The 14,996-nt window shown below is 37.8% G+C and overlaps 1 protein-coding gene across 1 annotated transcript in view; it reads right to left on the minus strand.

Moving 5' to 3' along the window:
- LOC127839462 (hemicentin-1-like) overlaps window positions 1-14,996 on the minus strand; it is a 178,954-nt gene that overhangs the window by 51,135 nt on the left and 112,823 nt on the right. Inside the window, exons 48-54 of the mRNA XM_052367842.1 lie at window positions 14,426-14,569; window positions 14,065-14,193; window positions 12,141-12,327; window positions 5,832-5,914; window positions 5,080-5,267; window positions 2,597-2,678; window positions 1,857-1,988 (exon numbers count right to left, since the gene is read on the minus strand). Coding sequence (XP_052223802.1) covers window positions 1,857-1,988; window positions 2,597-2,678; window positions 5,080-5,267; window positions 5,832-5,914; window positions 12,141-12,327; window positions 14,065-14,193; window positions 14,426-14,569 — 945 coding nt within the window. The remainder of the gene's footprint in view (window positions 1-1,856; window positions 1,989-2,596; window positions 2,679-5,079; window positions 5,268-5,831; window positions 5,915-12,140; window positions 12,328-14,064; window positions 14,194-14,425; window positions 14,570-14,996) is intronic.

Consider the following 14,996-nt stretch of genomic DNA (forward strand, 5'->3'; position numbering starts at 1 on the left):
GACTGCGAGTTATAAGGTCAACCCTTTGCATGCTCGGAAATTTGTCGTCTGCTAAAATGTCGTCTGCTTAATTTCTAAAATTAGCATTTTCTTTGATTTTTTTCAAAGAATATTATCAGAATAGCAAACAGTTTGGATCCTGATGAGACGCCACGTTCTGTGGCGTCTCATCTGGATCCAAACTGTTCGCAAAGGCCTTCAAAATTCGGTTCCGCACTGAAAGGGTTAAGCAACATATATGTAGGAATCCCTTTGATGCAGCAAGTGGTTGTGGTGCTAGGCAAAACTGTAAAATATTTGTTTACCCTTCAAAAACACACTTTGACGCATTTGAAGTCCTTTAGAAAATAAAATTTAATTTAAGTCCTTTCTTAATATATTCAAGGCTTCATTTCCAACCCTAAGATACTGATGAGTAGCAAACAGCATAAAACCTGAACAGACTGCGAGTTACTCGAGGCTGTTCTTGTTTTATGCTGTTTGCGTATAGCCATTTTCACTTTGTTTCTCAGTGGGAAAGATTAGGCAACAAATATGTAGCATCCATTTGATGTAGCAAGTAGTGGTGGTGATAGAAAAAAACTGTAAAATATTGTTAATCAAGAAATAGAACATTTAGTCCAAAGTAGGTCAAAGCCAAGATTTTGGTGTTTTGATATATATGGAAAGAGAAAAGGCATACTCAACATCTATTCAACATTAGCTGCCAAGGACATCAAAGGGGACATGACATCCACTATCACACTGCTGGGGAATCAAAATCAAATGTAAATAGGAAAAACAATAATGATCAGTTATCCATTCATTCATGTAAATTTGGTACCGAGTGAATATGATACCTGTTAGTGTTACATGTACATGGTGTGTACAGTCCGTTTCTGTAACCAAGTATCAGTAGTGAATATTCTGTTCATGCCAAGTGTTAACAAACCTTAACATTATTTTAAGGGACTTGTTCACGGGAGGCGGAAAACTACAACGGGCGAGGCATGGTATGGTATTACGCAAGGGGGGGGGGGGGGGGGTTAGAGGGTTAGGGTTTGGGTTTGTGTTAGGGGTCCGGTTAGGGTTTGGGTTAGCAAAGACGATTTTTAAAATAATTGTCAGAGATTAAAGAAAGTATGTACACATTATTTATAAACAAGCTTTTAACCCCTTTAACCCTTTCCCTCTCAGATACAAAGTGAAAATGGCTATATTCAATCATCATAAAACGAGAACAGTCTGCAATTGATGCAGAATGTTCTCGTTTTATGATGTTTCCTGCCCCTCAGTTTCTTATGCTGTTTTCTGCCCCTCAGTTTCTTATGCTGTTTTCTGCCCCTCAGTTTCTTATGATGTTTCCTGCCCCTCAGTTTCTTATGCTGTTTTCTGCCCCTCAGTTTCTTATGCTGTTTTCTGCCCCTCAGTTTCTTATGCTGTTTTCTGCCCCTCAGTTTTTTATGATGTTTCCTGCCCCTCAGTTTCTTATGCTGTTTTCTGCCCCTCAGTTTCTTATGCTGTTTTCTGCCCCTCAGTTTCTTATGCTGTTTTCTGCCCCTCAGTTTCTTATGCTGTTTTCTGCCCCTCAGTTTCTTATGCTGTTTTCTGCCCCTCAGTTTCTTATGATGTTTCCTGCCCCTCAGTTTCTTATGCTGTTTTCTGCCCCTCAGTTTCTTATGCTGTTTTCTGCCCCTCAGTATAAGGGTTGGAAATGAAGCCTTTCAAACTTGAATCTATTAAGAAAGGACTTAAATGTTTTATAATTTTCTAATGGACTACAAACAGGTCAAATTGCTTATGTTTGAGGAGTAAAGGGTTAAACTATGTGTCATTATCTATGTACTCTGTGAAAGCTCTGTGAAAACCAGACTTACAAGGTATGAGCACGTCGTCTCGTTTCCAGTGTATGGTAGGGGTGGGAATGCCGTCTGCCGTACATCGTAGCTCCAGACGAGAGTCAAGCAGCACTTCCTGTACCCGAGGAACCACGATAAACGATGGAGGCACTGAAACATGACATTAGGGCTAGGTTTACTCAACACTTTAATGGCCAGTTCAGCAAACAGCCATGATTTTTTTATTAAGTTATTTATTTCACTTAATTGTTAACCCTTTGACTTATATGGTTATCATTAACATATTTGTTTCCTTGAATAAATTGAATATGTTTGATAATAAAACAGGTAAACAGGTAAGGTTTCCTGCGGGTACTCCGGCTTCCCCTCAGCACCAGACCGCACCATAATATAATTTTTTCAGTATAAAACAAAAAGCTGGAAATTGCAGCTTTATTTCAAATTTTTCCCCAACTTTCATATGTTTATTAGGTAGAAGTGCTGGGACACACTACGGTTGCTCATGTAAGGACCTCATTACCTTCAAAATCCACACACACACATTTCAACAATTTTAAAAGGGATTACCCAAGAACAATTCCTGTGAAGTTTCATGAAAATCTGCCAAGCAGTTTAAAATATAATGATTAAAGCCAATTGTTGAAGATGGGCACTACACAAAACAGGAAAAATGACACATAGCAAAGGAGGCCACTCACTAAAATTTATCGCCATGAGCACTTAGTGATCAGGTGAGCTAAAAATCATAAGTAAATCACCTTGAATTCTAATCAGCCTCTCTTGTGTTGCTTGCCCGGCGATGTTGGATGCTGAACAAAGGTAACTTCCAGTGTCCTCCTCCTGTAGCAATAACTCACATACATTCAAAAGCTGAAGAAACATAAGCCACTTTCTTGGAAAACAGGGCTTAATTCATGAGGTTGAGGTGTCGTTCCTGATTAGCCTGTGCAGTCCTCACAGGCAAATCAGGGATGACACTTCGCTTTTATGTAATTTTCCTTTTAAAGGTAGTCTCTTCTAAATTAAAATCCAGTCTAGGCAGAAAGTGTTGTCCCTGATAAGCCTATGCAGCTGCAAGGCTAATCTGGGATGACACTTGCCCACATGCAATCTGGGATGACACTTGCCAACATGCAATCTGGGATGACACTTGCCCAGCTTGCATTAAGCCCAGCTGCAAGGCTTATCTGGGATGACACTTGCCCACATGCAATCTGGGATGACACTTGCCCAGCTTGCATTAAGCCCAGCTGCAAGGCTAATCTGGGATGACACTTGCCCAGCTTGCATTAAGCCCAGCTGCAAGGCTAATCTGGGATGACACTTGCCCAGCTTGCATTAAGCCCAGCTGCAAGGCTAATCACAGATGACACTTGCCCAGCTTGCATTAAGCACAGTTTTCACAGAATGAGGCTCATATTTAAAAAAAACACCTGGGAAAGATTTATGGGTGTGTAAAATACCAGAGATTGGACAAAACATGACAAATGTGTTAATCAGTTAATAAACAATGATTTGGTGTATTGAGTTATATATACCAGAGATTGGACAAAACATGACAAATGTGTTAATCAGTTAATGAACAATGATTTGGTGTACTGAGTTATATATACCAGAGATTGGACAAAACATGACAAATGTGTTAATCAGTTAATGAACAATGATTTGGTGTATTGAGTTATATATATATTACATCATGAGTCGCTTTTAGCCGAAGTATTTTTAAATATCCATGCATGAAGATAACAAGGAGTTGACCAATAAAAAAACAATAAAGCAAATATCACTTTGATTGTACAGTGTTTAAAAAATAATAATACATTAAATTTAAATTTAGCCATATTTTGCTCATGTCAAGAATTTCCTTTTACATTGATACCAATTTCTTTTACAACAAACGATTTACTTCTCACCCATATGATGCTACTCAGCAGCATGTTATAAGACACAACATTCATTACCTTCATAATGATACTAAACACAACATTCAGTGTATACATCATGTTATTAGACAATCAGGTAACTTCATCATGTTATTAGACAATAAGGTAACTTCATCATGTTATTAGACACAACATTAGGTAACTTTATTGTGTTATTAGACAACATTAGGTAACATCATCATGTTATTGGACACAACATTAGGTAACTTCATCATGTTATTAGACACAACATTGTGTACCTTCATTATGTCATTAGGCGCAACATTCAGTACCTTCAACATGTTATAAGTCACAACATTCAGTACCTTCATCATGTTATTAGGCGCAACATTCAGTACATTCATCATGTTATTAGACACAACATTCAGTACCTTCATCATGTCATAAGACAAAACATTGAGTACCTTCATGATGATATTAGACACAACATCCAACACCTTCATCATGTTATTAGACACAACATTGAGTACCTTCATTATGTCATTAGGCGCAACATTCAGTACCTTCATCATGTTATAAGACACAACATTCAGTACATTCATCATGTTATTAGTCACAGCATTCAGTACCTTCATGATGTTATAAGACACAACATTGAGTACCTTCATCATGTTATAAGTCAAAACATTCAGTACCTTCATCATGTTATTTGGCGCAACATTGAGTACCTTCATCGTGTTATAAGGTGAAACATTGAGTACCTTTGTCATGTTATTGGAAACATTATTGAGTACCTTCATCATGTTATAAGACACAACATTGAGTACCTTCATCATGTTATTAGACACAACATTCAGTACCTTCATCATGTTATAAGACACAACATTGAGTACCTTCATCATGTTATAAGACACAACATTGAGTACCTTTATCATGTTATTTGACACAACATTCAGTACCTTCATCATGTTATAGGACACAACATTGAGTACCTTAATCATGTTATAAGACACAACATTGAGTACCTTCATCATGTTATTAGACACAACATTCAGTACCTTCATCATGTTATAGGACACAACATTGAGTACCTTCATCATGTTATAAGACACAACATTGAGTACCTTCATCATGTTATAAGACACAACATTGAGTAACTTCATCATGTTATAGGACACAACATTCAGTACCTTCATGGTGTTATTAGACACAACATTGATTACCTTCATTATGTTTTTAGTCACAACATTGAGTACATTCATCATGTTATTAGACACAACATTGAGTACATTAGTCTTGTTATTAGACACAACATTCAGTACCTTTATTATGTTACTATTAGACACAACACCCAGTACCTTGAGGGATCTAATGATCAGAGTCCCACCCGAGGTGATGTTGTATTTATGTGAGTTCTCCAGCTCCCTACCATCTTTGAGCCAGCGTATTGTTGGGGCAGGGATCCCAATGGCCGTGCACTGGAGCGAGGCTGTCTCATCAACCGTGAACGTCAGCAGGCGACTCGCCTCACCGATCTGAGGCGGAACTGAGAGGGGAAGAAGGATAATATGTGTCAAAGATGCTGGACAATTTTTCATACAAGAGTAAAATGTGTTACAGAAGTAGGAAAATGCATCAGTGAAGTTGGAAAATGTTTCCCAGATGTGTGAGAATTTGTCACACACAACGAAAAATGTATAACAGATTTGGAAAAATGTGTCACAGATATGTTTATTAAATCAGTGGAAAAATGTTCCACATAAATGGGAAAATGTGTGAAAGATATGGGAAATTGTGTCATTGTGGCTAAATGAGTCAAAGAAGTGGAAAATTCATCACTCAAGGGGGGGGGGGGGGGGGAATGTGTCACAGAAGTGTTCAATGTGTCACAGAAAAAAGTGTCACAGAAGTGTTTAATGTGTCACAGAAGTGCAAAAAAAGATCTCTTAAAGGAAAAACTGTGAAAAAATGTGTAAAAAAAGTAGGAAAATGTGTCACAGTAGACTTGATAAGTTAAATTTGGCATGAAGCACAAGTCCCTAATAAATAGGTTTTATTTTTGGTGTGCGTTGTATTTTGACTATATTGGTAGGGTGTGAGATTAACGTACCTTGCACAGTAAGACGTAGCTCTACACTAGATGTACCAGCATCGTTAGTGGCAACACATGTGTACGTGCCTGCGTCCTCAGGTCTGTAAAGCACACAACAATACAATGTTTTGATATGCAAACTATAAGAGCCTCAGTTGATTAAAAATCTACCAAGCCATATAGGTAAAGATGTAGATTGATGCGTATTGTTGAGGATGACCAACACATAACACTGGAAACACGACACATAATGACAGGCGCTAGAGAGCCTACCTTTACAATAACTCACAATAATCACTTTGTGATCAAGTCAGCTATAAATCATTAGTTCATCACCTTGAATTGTTATGTTAACAGCATGTTTACCCCAATCCGCACTTACACTATAACAAAATGAAACATCCATAACTTTCGAAAGGACGTCTTACTGATGATGTCTTATTTTCACTAAATGTTTGAACTTTCCAATTCAATTACCTAAGCAACGATTAATGTCACAGTTAACGTCAACCTTCACACTTGTGGTTGGTGTTTTTCTTTTTTTTTTAAAGGTGTGAGTATAACCTGTGTTAAACTGTATAGATGAACGTTTGCAGTCATTGTGTCTATGATGTAAAACTTTGTTATTTTATTTTGTGAAAGTATTGAAATAATAAATAGTGTATCATACTCTAGATGTGTTTCTTATTTGTGTGCATGCATTAGTTACGCTTCTCGAACATATTACCAAATGAATAGCTTTAATGAGGGTCAAGTTGACCGCAGGACAAGTTGACCACAGGACAAGTTGACCACGATACCAGTTGACCACAATACCAGTTGACCACAATACCAGTTGACCACAATACCAGTTGACCACGATACAAGTTGACCACGATACGAGTTTACTACTGTACGAGTTGGCCATGATATGAGTTGACAGTTGACCAAAATGGGTACGACTAAACCAGTGGATGCAAGTTGAGTTAGGTACAAATTGACTGTAAATCTTCATATATGATAGTTTATATGACATCATGTTAATATCAACATTAGCTCAATTATTTGTTTGTGGACAGGGCGTTTTTAAATAAAAAAACACTTAAAGATTAATATAACATCATTTCTAAATGTATAACTAAATAACTTCTAGACCAAACACATAGCCATAGATATTTATTTGTTGTTTAATTATATTAATTTAGCCGCGAACTGAAACAAGAGGGCCATGATGGCCCTGAATCGCTCACCTGACTAACCTTGCTACATCAACTTAAATTATATCAGACCCATATACAATCCCAAGCCAGATTTCATTAATTAATACATTCTGACAAAAAAGACGTGATGAAAACTGTGACCTCTTTCATCTTCACAAGCTTTTACTAGAATTGGCCTGGTGACCTAATTTTTGACCCCAGATGACCCATATACGATCCAAAATCAGATACTATCAAGATAAACATTCTGACCATATTTCATTAAGATCAGATGAAAACTATGACCTCTATTGTCTACATAAGGTTTTTCTATGATTTGACCTAGTGACCTAGTTTTTGACCCCAGATGACCCAAATACAATCCCAACCCAGATTTCATCAAGATTGACATTCTGGCCAAATTTTATTAAGTTTGGATGAAAACTGTGACCTCTACTGTCTACAAAAGTGTTTTTTTTTCAGCGTAAGCTGTATTAAGCCAGCTTTTCACCTTACCTGACCTTTGTAAGTGTCCAATAAAATTCAAATAAAATTTCCCGCGGCTAGGTACGAATGAATACACTTCATTTATTCCATTGGCTGATTTGAGTATACCACCAGAACATTGGAAACATATCCGCGTCTTTGTAACACTGTTTTACTGCATGAAACAATTTTATTTCTAATGAAAAGGCTTAATAGATAGAACAGTTTTACACTCAATTCTCGACATCAATACAGTTTGTGCGTGCACCTGTTATTTTCAGAGAATTACCAGCGCAACGCATTTATATTTAAAGGCTATGTTCTCATATTTAGTACTTACTTCCATATTCTTGTTAACATGTTAACATGTAAAAGTATAAAGAGCAGTGGAAGCGAGGCCTCACTTTAATACATTGCATTTCAACCCGCGAGGTATCGGGTCAATTCGCGGCCAGTGTATGAATGTCAGAGTTTATATACAGGTCATCACCGGAGTTCGCGGCCAGTAAAATAATAGTTATATAATAAATACGCTATCCGTAAACTAGGTGACCTGGAATTTTCTTTAGACCAGAAATATGTAGATTCTTAATGTGTTTTCAACAAAACAATGATAAATATTATTTTTTATTAATTTAACAATAATTATTCCACCATATTGACCAATGTATTAAGCATGAGCGCGATGATTATCGATACTGTTAATAATCAAATCAAATAGCAATGCCCGACAAACCACTAAAACAGGTTTGTTCGAAGAACGCGCCTATAAATACGGATACTTCTCGTGTGGCCGGTTGACTCGTATGTTTTAATTTCACTTCAATTCTTCTTTTGGTTTTCTGTTTTGTATCTATAGGTTTATGACCAGCAATATGTAATAATGTAAAATAAGCCGCGAAAACTCCGCGTAACATCCCGTACTGCGTGTGATGCAGCTAAGAACTGCACAGAAAAAAGACATTCGCTATCCTTGATCTCATTCATTGAACTATCAACGCCGTATATCTTTTTTAAAGATATTTCTTGTTAACTTTGACCTAGTGACCTGGTTTTTGACCCTAGATGACCCAAATTCAATCCCAACCCAGATTTTAACAAGACAAACATTCTGACCACATTTCATTAAGATCTGATGAAAACTGTGACCTCTATTGTCTACACAAGGTTTTTCTATGATTGACCTTGTGACCTAGTTTCTGACCCCAGATGACCCAAATACAATCCCAATCCAGATTTTATCAAGATAAACATTCTGACTAAATTTCATTAAGATTGGATGAAAACTGTGACCTCTATTGTCTACACAAGGTTTTTCTATTATTTGACCTAGTGACCTAGTTTTTGACCCCAGATGACCCAAATACAATCCCAACCCAGATTTTATCAAGATAAACATTCTGACTAAATTTCATAAAGATTGGATGAAAACTGTGACCTCTTTTGTCTACACATGGTTTTTCTATTATTTGACCTAGTGACCTAGTTTTTAACCCCAGGTGACCCAAATACAATCCCAACCGAGATTTTATCAAGATAAACATTCTGACCAAATTTCATAAAGATTGGATGAAAACTGTGACCTCTATTGTCTACACAAGGTTTTCCTAATATTTAACCTTGTGACCTAGTTTTTGACCCCAGACGACCCAAATACAATCCCAACCCAGATTTCATCAAAATAAAAATTCTGACCAAATTTCATAAAGATTGGATGAAAACTGTGACCACTACTGTCTACACAAGGTTTTTCTATTATTTGACCTAGTGACCTAGTTTTTGACCCCGGATGACCCAAATACAATCCCAACCCAGATTTCATCAAGATAAACATTCTGACCAAATTTCATAAAGATTGGATGAAAACTGTGACCTCTACTGTCTACACAAACAAATTGTTGACGGACACACGGACACACGCACAAACACACGCACGCACAACGGACATCAGACATTCACATAAGCTCACCATGTCACTTTGTGACAGATGAGCTAAAAACGGAGCTTTATGCATGTGCGTAAAGTGTAGCAAAATATTGGCCTATGTAATCAGCACAGGCTATCAGGGCGACACATTTCCTCTTCACTGGATTTTCAATAGGAAGAGACTTCTTTTAAATGAAAAAAAAAACACGTAACAAAAACAAACACGTAACAAAAACAAACACGTAACAAAAACAAACACGTAACAAAAAAAAACACGTAACAAAAACAAACACGTAACAAAAAGAAAGCATCGTCCAGAACAAACATGCATTAAACCCTGTTTTCCATACATGCATTAAGGGCTATTCCAGTAAAACATATACCCTCCTCGACGGCAAAATAAAGAAATTCTGTTGGGGGTGGGTTTCTTCATATTTTGCTTCTGAAGGGGGCGTTTAAACTTATATTTTACTTCTGTTGTGGGGCATCATTTCTATTTTTCTTCTAACCCTATTTGCCAACTTAAAATGGACTATATGATCATTTAAATACATTTCTGTGCCAACCGTTTTTTTATCACGAAATTTTGGAATCCGATAATCGCGCTATCAACATGACCGGGTTGGCTGTGAAAAGGAGCAGCGTGGGTTTTAGTCTATACCAGATACAAAAAGGCTGACATTTTCAAATGGTCTTAGCCGGCCGTGTTGAATTGGCTAAATTGCAACGACTGTGAAGACTTCACAGAAATATTTTGTGGTGTTTATATCCCAAATTATATGTTATTTATGATATCTGATTAGTATATTATAGAATACTTTGTTTACTTGATAACTCGCATAAATATTTTTTACGTTTCGTCCTTTTAATTTTTGATCTCAAGGAGCAATATCAAAGGCTTTTAAGATCATAAAAATTTGATCTCATTATATTATTATTATGACAAACACGATTTTAAGTTTATATTTAATTTGTATAATATTATGACGGTAAAGAAATGTTTATGGTGGATTAACAGCCCTGACAAGCTGAAAATCACGGATGTGTTACATTTGACCTCTATTAACTTAACCTTTGAGTTACAAACCTAGTTCTTGTCACAAGACACAGTCTGATTGAGAAAAAAAACACTTGAACTAGGTTATTAAAAAAAAGCCTTCAATCCATGGTGGAGTTACAGCCCGGACAAGCTGAATACCACAGGTTTTTTACCTTTGCCCTATATGATCTTGCGCTACAAATCTCTGATCTTGTGCATGACACACCACCTTTTAGAAGGCGATTTGATTTAAGACTAGTTCAATCCATAAAAGAGTTATGGCCTGGACAAAAACTCTAACAGACTGACTGACGGACACAGTGATTATTATAGGGCACCAACACCTTCAGTTTGGGGCCCTAATAAAGGACCATTTTCCTAGGTGTCATTGAAGTAATGGTATTAAAGGAGAAACAGTTGGCATGTCGGACCGAAAGATGTCAATTTTATTTGATAAAAAATTTATTTCATAAATATACAATCTGCTACAATACAAAATGATTTAAAGAAGAGAACAAAATAATCAGAACCCTAACAAAAAATGCTTTGCAAAATTATTATTTTGGGCTTTTGAAATTTGCATTAATGAAAATAGGTGCGTTTGTGAAACACAATGTCCCCCTATATGACGTTTGACCTTGTAGGATGACCTTGACCTTGACCCTTCACCACTCAAAATGTGCAGCTCCATGAGATACACATGCATTTCAAATATAAAATTGCTAGCTTCAATATTGCAGAAGTGACATTACATGAGCAATTTTGACCCATATATTTGACCTTGAAGGATGACCTTGACCTTTCACCACTCAAAATGTGCAGCTCCATGAGATACACATGAATGCCAAATATCAAGTTTCTATCTTCAATATTGCAAAAGTATTCATAAAATAAGCGATTTGGGCCACATATATTTGACCTCTGACCTTGAAGAATGACCTTGACCTTGACCTTTTCCCACTCAAAATGTGCAGCTCCATTAGATACACATGCATGCCAAATATCAAGTTGCTATCTTCAATATTGCAAAAGTACTCATAAAATGAGCGATTTTGGTAACATATATTTGACCTCTGACCTTGAAGGATGACCTTGACCTTGACCTTTCACCACTCAAAATGTGCAGCTCCATGAGATACATATGCATGCCAAATATCAAGTTGCTATCTTCAATATTGCAAAAGTTATTGCCAATGTTAAAGTTGGCCAAACAGACAGACAGACAGACCAACCAACAGACAGGGCAAAAACAATATGTCCCCCACTACTATAGTGGGGGACATACAAACTTCTAAAAGGGGTCCAAATAGCAGAAAACAATATTCTTAAGGGGGTTCTTTTTTGTAAAATTAACTTCTGAAGGGGGTTGGTTCATTTTAAAAGTGCCTTCCAGGTGGTGGGCCATTTGTTTTACTGGAATAGCCCTAAGGCCCATTATCCCAGAGCAAGGAAAAGTGCCTTCCAGGTGGTGGGACATTTGTTTTACTGGAATAGCCCTAAGGCCCATTATCCCAGAGCAAGGAAAAGTGCCTTCCAGGTGGTGGGACATTTGTTTTACTGGAATAGCCCTAAGGCCCATCATGCCAGAGCAAGGCTCATATTTTTACTACAAGCAGCATGGACAGTACCTGGCAAAAGGTATGGCCAGCCCATGTCTTATCACCCGCACATTTTTACTACAAGCAGCGGGGACAGTACCTGGCAAAAGGTATGGCCAGCCCATGTCTTATCACCCGCACATAGGAACTGCTGCCAGATATTGCGACCCCGTTACGCTCCCATGTGACTGTGGGGCGGGGTTTACCCGTGGCGCGGCAAGGCAACACAATGTTCTGACCATTGGAGGTCACGAAAGCTGTTTCCCGCACCTCGATGGTAGGAGGCACTGAAAAAAGTTTGTAATAGTGAGGCCAGCAGGCCCTTGTGTCTCCAATCAATAGTGGCTTTCTAGGGAAACTGGGCTTAATGAGTGTTGGAAAAGTGGTGTCCCAGATAAGCCTGTACAGACAGCACAGGCTAATCTAGGACAACACTTTTGGCACAGTTTTAATGAGTGGGGGTCAAGTGTCATCCAAGGTAATGCTGTACAGACTGCAGAAGCTAATCTAGGACAACACTTTGGGCACAGTTTTAATGAGTGTGGGTCAAGTGTCGTCTCAGGGTAGGCTGTACAGACTGCACAAGCTAGTCTAGGACAACACTTTGGGCACAGTTTTAATGAGTGGGGGTCAAGTATCGTCCAAGGTATGCTGTACAGACTGCACAAGCTAGTCTAGGACAACACTTTGGGCACAGTTTTAATGAGTGTGGGTCAAGTATCGTCCAAGGTATGCTGTACAGACTGCACAAGCTAGTCTAGGACAACACTTTGGGCACAGTTTTAATGAGTGGGGGTCAAGTATCGTCCAAGGTATGCTGTACAGACTGCACAAGCTAGTCTAGGACAACACTTTGGGCACAGTTTTAATGAGTGGGGGTCAAGTATCGTCCAAGGTATGCTGTACAGACTGCACAAGCTAGTCTAGGACAACACTTTGGGCACAGTTTTAATGAGTGGGGGTCAAGTATCGTCCAAGGTATGCTGTACAGACTGCACAAGCTAGTCTAGGACAACACTTTGGGCACAGTTTTAATGAGTGGGGGTCAAGTGTCGTCCCAAGTTAGGCTGTACAGACTGCACATGCTAATCTGAGATGACACTTTTCGCACAGTTTTAAGTCCAGTTTTCCCAGACTGAGTCTTGTTGGTTGGAGGCAGTGAACAAAGTATGCTATAATCCTGTCAGTGGGCCCCTGTGTCTTGTCAGTATTCTTAAGTCTGTCTCAACAGGATTAGCTGTAGCTCACTTTTTTGGGAATTTGCAATCAAGTTATAAAACATTTTATTGTAAAAATATTACAAGCTTTAAATGAAAAATCCTCGTCAAATTGGCAACACCCATGCCATTGTCAACAACACCATCAATTTAAATTGGAAGACCGCACGATTCAAAAAAAAAAAGGTTGGGGATGTAATCCTGTACACAGAGACATAATCTCTCTTGAATGTGTTCAGGGCAGACACTCATGAATCTGCCTGATAAGTCTTAAAAAATACTGTTACATTGTTTATATTTGTTGGCGTGAAATTAAGAAGTTAAACAAATTACTTTTTGTGGACCTGTACATTCTTGAATTTTTTATTTTGAGAACAAAATTAGGAATAAATGTTAGTCATTTTCCAACATGTTGGTGCTAATTCGTGAATCGGTCACCCCAAGAAATCAACGCAAAATTCCAATGTCCCACAAATATGATTTAACAGTATAACAGTGTCACTCTAAACCATCAAAATGTTCATTAACATTGATTGACATGTCCTAACATAAGTTAACAGTTAAAACTAGGGACATTTTTATGTTTACTAAACTTTATTATAATCTTTGTAATTGCCTTCATACTTTGTTAATAAGTATAAAAACAACAGCATCCAATACAGGTTTTAACCAGGTCCATCCAAAATGACCCCGTGAAGGAGCTCGTATGGACCAGAAAATAAACTCTGAACAACAACAACAACAGGTTTGGACAGACTGAATTATAGCAGAATGACTCGACAATCAAGAAAACCAAATACAACTTACTGAATATCCGGAGTCTGATCTGTCCAAAAGCAGTTCCAGCTGTGTTCTGTGCAATGCAGACGTAAACCCCGCCATCTGCCTCTGTGGTCTGCTGGATGAACAGGGAACCATTGGCCAGGAATTCCTTTCCTACAGTAAAAACTCAGATAAAGTCTACCCGCTCATAAGCCAGGGTTGTAAAATGGAACTGAAAGTGGCAATTTCCATTATACCAACTTTGTAAAATTGAATAAGAATTTGACAAAATGATAACTTGTGTCATTAAAATGATAAAGGCTGTATCAAAATCAAAAGGCATATCTGGGTGATAAAAGGGTTAAGAAGTTTCTAGAAGATGTCCAAACATTGCTCTTCATTTTACCTGCTCCTCTTCGCAGCACAGTTGCACCCTTCTGCCAGCTGATACTGGGTTCAGGTGCCCCGGTGAAGTTGCACGGCAACACGACTCCCTTTCCCTCGATGGATTCTACATTCAGAGACTGGGGACCAAGGATTCGAGGCGGCACTAAAGGAATAGAAAAAATTATATTTTTAACCTATTTATTTGAGCTCATTTCCAATGAAATACTGAGGCTAATTGAAATGCTCTCAAGTCTGTTTCCTGGATAGAAACAGTACTTTGTTTCCATGGGAGAGATCTAAAATTGCTTCCAAAGAAAGGATTGAACCCACGACCTGTGACCTGTCCAAATAGAAAACCTTAAGACATTGTTGTTTGTTATTTAAGGAACCCTGCAAATGGTTCATTTTCAAGACAAATTTAACAATATCAAAGTTCTTATCATGTACTTTGCATTGTGGTCATTGACCTTTATTGCATATGGATGCTTTTTTCCCCAAATTTATACAAATAAACAATGCTTATCAACTCTTTTAACATAAATATCGGTCAAGGAACAATTTTAACTTTGTGAAACAAGAGCTGTCACCAT

The sequence above is a fragment of the Dreissena polymorpha genome, chromosome 7, assembly GCF_020536995.1.
Source record: "Dreissena polymorpha isolate Duluth1 chromosome 7, UMN_Dpol_1.0, whole genome shotgun sequence".
Taxonomy (NCBI): Eukaryota; Metazoa; Mollusca; class Bivalvia; order Myida; family Dreissenidae; genus Dreissena; species Dreissena polymorpha.